The sequence below is a fragment of the Chionomys nivalis genome, chromosome X, assembly GCF_950005125.1.
Source record: "Chionomys nivalis chromosome X, mChiNiv1.1, whole genome shotgun sequence".
Classification (NCBI taxonomy): domain Eukaryota; kingdom Metazoa; phylum Chordata; class Mammalia; order Rodentia; family Cricetidae; genus Chionomys; species Chionomys nivalis.
In genome coordinates, this window is record NC_080112.1 from 53,048,719 (window position 1) to 53,061,115 (window position 12,397).

At 32.9% G+C, this 12,397-nt stretch overlaps 1 protein-coding gene across 2 annotated transcripts in view; it reads left to right on the forward strand.

The window, feature by feature from the left end:
* Dmd (dystrophin) overlaps positions 1 to 12,397 on the forward strand; it is a 2,258,623-nt gene that overhangs the window by 1,045,598 nt on the left and 1,200,628 nt on the right. For both annotated transcript variants that reach the window (XM_057760244.1, XM_057760245.1), the window contains one exon: positions 11,162 to 11,334. In XM_057760244.1, coding sequence (XP_057616227.1) covers positions 11,162 to 11,334 — 173 coding nt within the window. The remainder of the gene's footprint in view (positions 1 to 11,161; positions 11,335 to 12,397) is intronic.

A 12,397-nucleotide genomic window follows, 5' to 3' on the forward strand; every position in this document is an offset into this window, starting at 1 on the left:
GGTAGAAGAGGATATATGTATGTATGTATGCATGCATGTATATATGATAAAAGTGTTTAAGAAATAAATATCTTTTAGAGAATCATATGTTCTTTTATTTAAATTTCTATATCATGTTATTCAGTGTTAAATGACATTTTCTCTTCTATTAATTTTGTTCTAAAAATATCCCTAACCCTTAGAATATTTATTTTCTAGTAAATCAATGATATGATTTAAAGTAGGAACAAGTATAGTGTTTAATAAGAAAAGATGCCACTTTATTTTTTATTTAATTTTTGATTTTTTAAGTTGTTTCATTTTTGTTTTGGTTTTTTGAGAATTTCCTACAGTATGTCTTGTTTATAGTCATCCTCCTCCTTTCCCAAATCCCTCCAAGATATATTATATTCTCTTTACCTATTCACCCAACTTGTGGTCCCCTACACACACAGACACACACAGACACACACACACTCTCTCTCTCACACACATACACACACACACAATCTAGACAGACCATATATACTCTTGAATGTAGCCATCTAATGATGCCTGGCTGATCCACCAGGCACCATATTTTTTCAGTTTATTTATTTATTAGTTTTACATCACAGCAGCAGCCTCCCCTGCCTCCTCTCCTTTGACTCCCTCCCACCCCCATCGGAGGGGTAGGCCTCCAATAGACTTCAACAAAGCAAAACAGATCAAGTTGCCATAAAACCAAGCACACCTACCCCTGTATTCAGGCTAGGCAAGGAAATCACCAAGGAATAGGTTCCCAAGAGCCAATCAAAGCAACAGGGACAGCCTCCACTCTCATTGCCGGGAGTCCCACATGAAGACCAAGTACACACAGAGTTGTCACATATATGCAGATAGCCTAGCTCAATACCATGCAGGCTTCCTTGTTGCTTGTTCAGACTCTATGCGTTCCTATGAGCCAGGCTAGTGGTTTTAGTGGTTTTCCTGTGAGGTTCCTGATCCTGTTGTTTCCTACAATCCCTCCTCCCTCTCCTCAGCAGGACTCCCTGAGCATGTGGACCAGATCTTGGGTCTCTGAATCTGCCTCCATTAGTCATTGGGTTTTCCAAATAGAAAAAGGCACCACATTCTTATGGAAAACTGACACTTCCTCTACCAGTCGCTATTGTTCCTCAGCTAGGTTGAGACTGTCCATACACCTCCACCCTACGTGCTAAGATTTGAATTCCTTTTCCGGACGTTTTTAAGGAACTGGAAACACATTTTTTTTTTTCAAATCAGGAGCTTAGAACCATGATTAACCTGAGAATATTGAATACCTTGTTAAAAGAATGATTTACTTCATCAGTATATACGTTTCCTTTTTTTCCCCTTTGGAGACTTAACATCTCTTCTTATTGTTTCCTTTTTAACTGTTTTTTTTTTTTCTTTTAAGTTGAAACTTTTCTATTGTGGAGTTTTCCCCTGCTTATATCTGTAAACATGATTATGATTATGCTAACCCCACCACTAATATTCAGCTGAGCATTATGAAATGTCATTATATCAATGTATTCAAAATGAGGTTATTTTATTTAGTTAATCTAGTACAGCTACTTTCCACAAGTATGATTATTTCTGAAAGTCAAAGCTTATTTCACAAAGAAACAAGATTTTTTTTCTGAAAAAAAGGTATGAGCACCAAGTCCTGTCAATCCCCATGTTTTACTGGTTAAACCTTAGACAAAACAATAAAGGTGTTTTCTGGGGAGATGTTTGCTTTCTTCCTTTCTCTCTGTTCCACACATTAATACATACTTGCCTTCATTATTTAATTTTTCCCCCTTTGGGGTTTTAAAATTGGTTTTCTTTGAATTTATGCATATAGATTTAGAACAATTGTATGAAAGATAGGTTTTATTTGTTTGTATTGTATTTGTTGTGGAAAACACTTAAATACACCTCTCAAATGTTGATATCATGAATTATTTAGATAACAATTATGTGTGTGGACTAAACACATTAGTGATTAACTGCAAGTTACCAATATACATCAGTGTAATGCAAGAGTTGGAATCTGTCTGTCTGAAGTGTCTTGTGAATCTGTCTATCTTTATCTATGCTGGTTGTATGACTGTGTATGGATCTGTCTGTATGGATCTATCCCTATCAATGGGCTTTGTCCTTTCTTTATTGAACAACACAGAAAGCATCACTCGAAGAAGGAATGAGGGATACTTTACAAAAGTCTTTAATATATTTTTACAAGGATTAAGTCACTGGCTCCACCTAACCCAGACTATAAATAGTACTACAAACCCCATTGTTTATCAAACAATATCTATAAATGGATGCTTTCCACCTTTATGTTAGATTTTAGAAGGTTGCTGTCAACATCTGTTTTTGCTGCAAATGATACACTCAAGTATTCTGGGTCATGGATATGGAAAATTACATAATTTAAGATTACAGCTATTCATTAGCTTACATTGTGAAAGATGATTACATGGGAAATCCTAGTTGATTGTTATGATCTTTTATAGGCAGGTTGAACAAACACTCTAAGTACACAGGAGGATAGCAGTCTTAAATCTTATGTGACCCTGGCTATGAGTTCCAACAAACTTCTCATTTCTTAGAATATGAGATATTATAATTTTATCATAATGTATTGCCACACATATAACTCTACCAAATATACTTACTATCTTTGAAAACATGATTTTATGATGTACTCTCTCATATTTTGTGTAGATTTGTTAACATTTTACTTCATATGGTAAATATGTTTGACTTATTATGTTCATATATAATAGATTTTCAATTTTAATAACAATAATAAGTTCACAATGATTGCTTATTAAAATGTAATAAAGCATATAAAATGAACAGAGGATAGCAAAATATATCCTCCTATTATTTTGTGTTCCCATCAAGAAGAGACTTTTCGTTTGTTTGTTTTCCTTGGACTTGTTTATTACTTAAGAATTTTTCTCCATAAGTTTACCTGTCCCACTTTTGCTCAGTTATACAAGATTTTTAAAGCATATTCTGCTTCATTTTTTTGAAACATAGTTTTCCATATGTCCATCTTTCAAGTATAAGAAAAACATTTGCTCCCTCATAAGTCTCCTTTGTCACATGTGCCTTTCAGAATTTTCTATAAAGTTACTTAGACAGTATGGACAGTTTAATCCCAAATGTGCCTATCACAGACGGTAGAATTGATTTTCACTTATTTAAACGAGAAGCATTTAGCTTGCAGAACACTTTGAGTAATCAGGTTTCTGTTTTTGTAGTATCATTTTTGCTCTTGATGTTCTATGGTATCTGGGAGACATGAACAAATTGAGTTCAGAATGAAAGGCTTTGCTTTTTCTTGGGTGTGTGAAGGAATGTAGAGATACCTTCAGGAAAATCTGGCAGAACATGCAGGTGTGCTTTCTTGTCACCCATTTTCTTCAAAGTTAAATAACCAAGAAAAGCAAAAGAGAAGAAACAGAGAAATATTTGACCAACTCACGTTATTCACAATGATCAAAATGATTATTTTCAATAACTAAAAAATACTTTAAGAAATAATTCCATCCTAACTGGATTTTCATGAGCAAGTTCAACTTTCTTTTTTTTTCTACAAAAATGTGCATTTATATTTAATAAATATATAATTACTCATTATTTATAATAAATTTCTATATTTATTATATATAATATAAACAATTATATATTATTTATCATTAGTATTAGTTGGCATAGTCACTGTGCTTACCACTATAGAAGCTAAGAGAAAAACACCATATGACCTTTGTGTTTAAGTAAATTATGACATGGATAATTATACATGTCAGTGTTCGACAAACAAGTTAGAAAGTAATAAAGGGCAAGGAGATAATCTAATTCCAAATATTCATTATAAGCTTTAAATGTTACCTTAATTTATGCACCAAAGAAAGCAATGTAAGAATAGAATCTGAGAAGAATTCCATAAAGGAAGAATACTTGCATTAAGCTTTGGAGATCATTGACATTTAAACGATAACAACAGCTTAAAATAGCTGTAAAAAGAATAATACTCTAAACAATTACATCTAATAATTCATTTGCTCATCACACTAACCTCATGGGGAAGACACTTCTCTTGTCTTCATATTCATATGGAGAAACCAAGGTTTCTATGAGTTAGGTAATTTGCTCAGATAATATAGTCAGTCAGTAAATATTATTGTTGCAAGATCAATTATTCTTGTCATTTTTTACACTAAAAATCTCCATTGTCTATTATATAATTTAATGTTTAGAGAATTTCATTCATGAATACTGCATTTGCATCATGTTTACATCTCTGTCTTCCCCTTTTAACAACTCCTGTGACCCCCTCCACACACTCTCAACTTCAGAAGGCAATGTAATTTCTAAGTATAGTGTAGATACTTATCCTTACAACCACAGATAAGCCTTCATTAAAGTCTATTCTCAATTGCTATATTAGACAAATTTTTATACAAAAAACGTTCTTCTTGCTAAAAATAATAGCAAAAATTTTAAAAGTACTGAATTCAAAAGAATGAAAAATATACTTTCAAAAACTGAAATGTTCTTATGGAAATACTTAAGGATAAAAACTACAATTCAGATTTTTATTTTTAAAAGATTCATCTAATATTACCCATGATCTAAATTATTTTTGTTGAATTTTAAATTGTTAGAATTGATTGGCGACAAGAAAAATAAGGAATGAAAAGGTTTCTCCTGTTTCTCCAAATTGATTTAATGACTGTATCTCTGTACAATTACTTTTCTTCAAAATATTTTGAGTTCCTTTTCCCATACATATGTTTCTTATTAGCTAGTTAAATGTTCTAATTACTGGTTTGGTCTCTTTCCCATTCCTTTTCTTATTTTACTACCTCAATATTCATATGTTAAAGTGATAGTTAAATAATATAATTGACTCACATCTCCTCATAGGTGAGTTTGGGAGAAAAAAGGGCTGGGAACAAAACAGCAAAAAGGACCACATATTTTTGAATAAGTGTTTAAAAAAAACCATGAAGGAACTTGAGATATGGCTTTGCAATTAAGAGCACTGACTATTCTTCAGAAGACATAGTGGTTAACACTTGTCCGGAATTTCAGTCTACAGGATCTACCAGCCTTTTCTGGTGTTTACAGGTACTGCACATGTAATTTTCACAAATATGTATGCAGACAAAACACCCATATGCAAGAAATAAAAATAATTTTTTTCTTTAAGGTCATGAAAAAAAAGTCAGTTCCATATGCTTCTTGCCATTATATGATATGAAACATTCAGAGAATTAAAAACTATGAAACATGCAAGTAATTTCATTTTTTTAGAAACATCAAGTTCAATATACTGATTTTAGAGCTGAGGTTTAAACTCAGCACTTTGGATATTGTAGGAAAGCGTTCCACCACTGAGCTACTTCCCTAGCCCCATTTAGATCAGAATATGCTTAAAGCATATTTTATAGTCACTTTTTTAAATAGACAATTGACTCTTTTAAAATCTTTGTATGAAAAGAAATACCTCACAAATGTGTTTTTAGAGTCTATTTAGTGGCAGAAAAAAAAGAGTATGCAGATGTCCTTGGATTATAGGCAATAGACTTTTATTAATTGAGTGCTGAAACTTCAATGTTTACTGAATTACAGTTCATAGTTGGATCAGGGAGTTGGCCATTTATTTTCATGACAATAGGAAGAGGAAACAGAAATTAGACTATTTGAATTGTAAGAAATAGGAGGATGTTTCATGATATTCCACCGAGGAAACTGTATTCTAATAATCCGTGAAATTTATTTTTTTCTTAATCGGGAGCAGCTAAGAGTAAGTTCAATGCATCAGATACTATTATCTCCTGCTTTTGGCTGGCTATGTTGCTATAGTACCATCTGGAACCCATATAAACAACTTTGCCATCCAGCTTGGAAGAAGTAACACTACAAACATTCTTAGAGCAAGATAATTTAGTGTCACTATACATTAAATGATAGAAATATTGAACTGTAGAGATCTCCCTATTATCAGGAGGAACATAAAATAGTTAAATGAGGAGTTGGTGAAGACCTTCATTTTAACATAGTTAACTGGCAAATAAAACCCTTATTTAGGTTCCTAGATATACTATCTGTAATCTCCTGCTTGTTTCTCCTTTTAGCCTGTAAGGGTGCATATTACCTAAGCTTGAATAAGCAATGTACTTTAGTGTTATATTATCTGGGTACAGATCTCTTTTGAAATATACTTTCTTGAAAGTCATTTTTTAAAATATTACAACCTCAACATTAAGGCCTTTATTATTATGATGCCATCAAAGAATCTGTTAAACATCATTTTCAGGCGGATACTAGAACTACCACAGAGTGGCACATAAATACAATTTTTTTCTTTAGTACCTGGATTTTGTCTTCCTTCAATGAAATTTATTTCACTCTATCTTTTTCTCTCTTTATAATATATTAATTGAAATATTAATTAATTTAAATAATACTGTAAAACAGATTTGAAACAATATGTAACATTTCAAAATATTAATAATTAAACATGGGTTATTTATTTATTTATTTATTTTGGTTTTTAGAGACAGGGTTTCTCAGGAGCCTATCCTGGAACTCTCTTTGTAGACCAGGCTGGCCTTGAACTCACAAAGATCCACCTGCTTCTGCCTCCCGAGTGCTGGGATTAAAGGCGTGCGCCACCACCGCCCAGCTTAAACATGGGTTATTAAATTCAGAATCAAGTACCTTCTAGAAGTTAAATTTTCCTTTTCAATTATATTTTTTAACTCTTCATTTATAAACAGTGTGACTTAAAAACCCATATCATTTGTAATCTGGAAATGAGGGAGTCAATATTTCAGTACATGTCAAAATTATAAAGGGAGTAGACAAAGCCTGAGTACTTCATCATTTTGACATCATAATTTTATATAAGGTAAGAAACTATTCTGGAAGCAAAATCCAAATTTTTCTAGGGATTTTTCCTTGACCATAGAAATTAAAAGGACTATGGTTTTATTACTGGAGGTCAAGCACTATAAAGATCTCTTATTTCTAGATAAACTAAAAGAATCAAAATCTATAAAAGATCTTATATTTTAGTGTAAACACGGGAGATTGTTAATTTTCTCTTTGGTGCTTATATCATTTTTCTGTATGCCATGCCTAGAGAATGAAATTATGTTTATGGACTTTGGAAGGATTCCCTGTACTCTAGCCACTTTTGACACTATTCTCTCGGAATGCAGGAAAGATCAGTTTTCTAGATATCCAGAGAGTGTGACATCCCCACCCATTTTCTGCTTTTCTCATTTTAGAATGTTTTCCTGCCTTCGAATACTAGAACAGTTCACAACTTGATTCTGAGTAATCCTACTATTTTCCAGAGAACTGAAAGATTATTTCAAGAAAAATCTCAAGCTCAAATCTCCATAAAATGAATGTTTCATGTGTGGTGATGCTTGCTTATACATATGCACCCATGTCATTAGGAACATATATATATGTAGTAATGAGGAGCGGTGGGCTGTGTCCCACCACCTGGCTAGATTAACCCCAGAAATAACCACACAGAAACTGTATTAATTAAATTACTTTCTGGCCCATTATATCTAGCTACTTCTTGGCTAACTCTCACATCTTTATTCAACCCATTTCTAATAATCTGTAGGTCACCACAAGGTTGGGGCTTACCAGGAAAGATTCAGCATCTCTGACCTGGTGACCATCTCCATGGTGGCTCTCACTGTCTGCCTTCCTCCTCCCAGCATTCAGTTCTGTCTTCCCACCTATCTAAGTATTGCCCTATCAAAAGGCCAAGGCAGTTTCTTTATTTAACCAATGAAAGCAACACAAATACAGAAGGACCTCCTACACCACTATACACATACAAACTTACACATGTCATTAAACCAGAACCAGATAATTTTTATATGTTGGTGTGTAAGATCCCTTTCTTCTTATTTAAATTTTGCCTTTATAAGTGCATATAACTATTTCCTTTAAGCATTTGCTCTACCAAAATATAGGCAAATATGATCAATTGTCTAATGTGAAGTAAAAGAATTAGCTTTCTTTAAAAAATAATAGAAAATTTACCAGACTTGATTCTTACCAATGGATTAGTAGCCAAATGAAAAAATATCAATGATTTCCAGAATTAAAAGTTGCATTTCATAAGTACTATTGAATTCAAGTTGTCTAGGTCAGGCAAATTAGCAGAAGCAGCAGTGAAGATCATGTTGGTAGAAATTCCTGGCACATGACCTTATCAGGCAACAGCAGCATGCCTGAATATACTAAACATGACAGCACCATCAAAACTGACAAAGGTAAAGATAGACTGCTAGAAACACATTGGGTCCAGTGATTTTTATGTTTAATAGCAGACAACTAATCCATTCTATCCTGTTAAAACATTTTTATAATTTTTGCTATATTGTCAATTTTATATTTGTAAAATATAAACTTTTAATCAATAAATATATACTCATGCCAAATAAAGCAAACGATAATAGTCAGTTTTTACTGAAAGAAAATGACAGTGCCTTTAACTAGATCTAATAAGAGTTAATCTTCAGGCAAACTGATCTCTCTACTACACCCTTACTATTAAAGAGATCCATCCTTATGCAACCTTTATTGTGTTCTTTAAAAAATCTTCCTTTAGCCATGTAACCATCTCTTATGCAATTAAAACACAGCATATTTCTGTGATTACCATTTCTGTAAGTAAAACTGGTGAAAGGGAGTTTTAGTGTGAATTTTTAAAGATGAGTAAATTCACAGGCTATTTCTGTGTTATCACGCCCTCCTTTCCCTCATATGTCAGTACCTAATGTGTCAGATATATCCTTTTACCTCAGAGTTCAGCTGAGCTGTTGAACAAATAAATATGTTTCCCATCATAGGGTACACATGGAGCTGAAGAGAATACCTTATAATTACTATAAAAATCTTAACAGGAAACAAATCCAAATCACCTATAATATATTTTATATATCTTTGAGTATACATACAAATATATAAGAAAATTGTTTTCTTTTTAATTTTAGAAGTCCATTTAGAACATTTACTTTTAACTGACATAATCTATCTTCTCACAAGGATCTACAGCTTTATTTTCATAAGTCATAATTTACAAAATTACACTTAACTCTAAGCTACTAAATTAAATGCAGATTTTTTTTTTCAGTTAGAGATTCATAGCCCATTTTTAAATGTCTCTAAGCTCTCTACCCTAGGCCATTTTCCCAGAGGTTCTTTACATTATAAAATCACTTACTTAAAAAATAAACAAAAAATAAATAAAACAAATAAATAAAATCACTTACTTGTGATTGTTTAGGTCACCTCTTTGTAAGTGCTACACTTGGATTATAATGCCTTTCCTACTTCTGATACTTAACTCAGACTAATCCACATTCCATGCTCCTCATGACCAAATGACACTTCTTTCCTTCTTCAAACCTCCAGAAAACATTAAAGAGAAAGAGTGTAAATGATCAAAGTACTAGAGTAAGTATACTGGGCTCTGGTCAACATCCAAAAGATAAAGACAAAAGAAATCAAAAGTAAAAGTTATGTCTTTCTGGATCAGGACTCTGAACCATAGAGATACCCAACAGAACCTTATAGTGGATCTAGAGTGGCTGTGTTAAAGAGCAGGAACTCTAGGACAGAAAACTCTATTATCTCACTAAAAACATATTTATTTATTGTATCTCTTTAGCACAGCTTATAATGGATCTGTCTTCCTGAAAAGTAGTCACCTGGTCATGTAATTGGCCAGGACAACAGGATTAAGTGTTTTATTTTTTTATTTTATTTTTTTTAAATATTTATTTATTATGTATACAATGTTCTGTTTGTCCGTATGCCTGCAGGCCACCAGAAGAGGGCACCAGACCTCATTCCAGATGGTTGTGAGCCACCATGTGGTTGCTGGGAATTGAACTCAGGACCTTTGGAAGAGCAGGCAATGCTCTTAACCGCTGAGCCATCTCTCCAGCCCCAAGTGTTTTATTTTTAAAATCAATTAATTTTGTTAATGGTTTATATGTGGATGTGCATGTTTGTACTTGAATGAGTTTATGTGAACCATATGCATGAAGGAGCCTGCATAGGCAGGAAGGCAGTATCAAAACCCTGGGAACTGAGTCAACCTGTCAAAAAGGGATGTTACTGAGGCAGCATACTGCCATTAAAGTAAATTTCTGTCCATATTTCAGAGAATATGCCCTGGATAAAAATTGAAGTTTTATTTTTTTTTTATTTATTTTTTTTTTTTTTTTGGTTTTTCGAGACAGGGTTTCTCTGTGGCTTTGGAGCCTGTCCTGGAACTAGCTCTTGTAGACCAGGCTGGTCTCGAACTCACAGAGATCCGCCTGCCTCTGCCTCCCGAGTGCTGGGATTAAAGGCGTGCGCCACCACCGCCCGGCAAATTGAAGTTTTAATACCAATATCTTTTACATGACATTGGAAGTCACAAGTACTAATGGAAAATCATTTGGGTATAAAGGAATGTTGGGGGGAGGCTGCTAGTTAGTTCCCAGCTTCTTAGCCCCAAAATAATCACACAGAAACTATATTATTTAAAACACTGCTTGGCCCATTAGCTTTAACTTCTTATTAGCTAACTCTTACATATTAATTTAACTCATTTCTATTGATCTGTGTATCACCACATGGCAGTGGCTTACTGTTGAAGTTCCAGCATGCCTGACTGTGCCCTTCTTTCTCCCAACATACAGTTCTGTTTTTCCCGGCTACATAAATTCTTCCCTGCTATAGGTCCAAAGCAGCTTCTCTATTCATTAATGGTAATCACAGCATACAGAGGGAAATCACACATCAAAGGAAAGCTGTGAAAACAGCAAAAAGTCCACTCTGGTATTGACCAAAGATAAGGATACAGAGGAGACAGTAAATTTGTGGACATGAACATAGAAAATCCAAAATATCTTAAGCATTTGAAGGCAATTTTAAGCTGTAGGCTGAAATAAATTATACTGGATTGAAGACTATAATTCACTCATTTGATATAAGCATATTCAACTTTTGGAAATAAAGACTAGTATTATAAAGTCAATGATTTAGAATTGCAAGCTATTTCTTCTAGGACCATTTCTCCATTTTTTTTCTCTCTAGAGAAAGCTGATTTGTTTTTTGATGATATATATTTTCATTCTTGCAGAGCATAAAAGACAATCTGCAACAAATCTCAGGTCGGATTGATGATATTCACACCAAGAAGACAGGAGCCTTGCAAAATGCCACCTCTGTGGAAAGGGGGAAGCTACAGGACGCAGTGGCGCAGCTGGATTTCCAGTGGGATAAAGTTAACAGAATGTACAAGGAACGACAAGGGTAGGTAGTATTTTAATTGTCCTGAAAGATTATATAGCAATTTTCAGGAAAATTTAAAATTCATTCAAATAGTTTTCATGGGTAAAAAGACAGAAAAGGAAAGGAAAATATATTACTGTATAATACAAGCTTATTTTTACTAGTGGACTGAGTTGTTGAAACATTGTTTGCATATTACATCATCCTCTAACGGTGCACATAATGTGAAGGCTGTTTTGTTCTTTAATTAAACTTATATAAAATGTAAAACATATATCTCTGATTCTATTTGCCTCCCATGTATTTATAAGAGTTATGGTACTTAGAACTTTATAACAAAAAATCCCTTCATTTTAATTTATTGTTTCCATTTGAAAGCTGATATTTATACATTTGATAATCTCTTTCCCTATACCTTCTTATTTTTAATATGAAAAGCTTATTTGTTTTAAAATCAATTTTTATGTTTACCGTAAGTAAAATACTTATCTTTTGAGTTAACTTTTGAAGGTATCCATATGCATTAGCCTCACATCACAAGAAGGTGAATTATTCCTTTAATAAATTTAGAATGCAAGTTTTCTCACCTCATACAAAATTTCAAATTTTGTAGTTTAAATGTATAATTCTTCATCTGCCTGAGAAGAATTAAAATTATATTATATCTCTCATGTGTGTATTTATAGTCATTTTTATACTTTAGGTTTTTGTTTACTGCTTTATACTCTGAAACAGATATTTCAGAGAATAATTTTAGTATTTACCAATGATTGTCTTTATTGTATTCCCAATTATCTTTCATCTAGAGTTATTCTTGTAAAGTATAATACATTTAGTTCTGTAATATTATTTTCCTATGAATAAAATACTGACTCATTAATTCGGCATAAAAGGTTTTCACATGATCCCTATTTACCTAGATCTGGTCAACCACACTTTTTGTTACATGTCATCTGCACTACAACTCTTCTGCATTGTGCTTTAGCAATATGAAATTGCTTTGCGGTTTCTAAAGTGTTTTGTTTCCTCCTTTATCTTTCCATTCATATTCATCAGATTCACTTTAAATGCTTTACATCTCTTG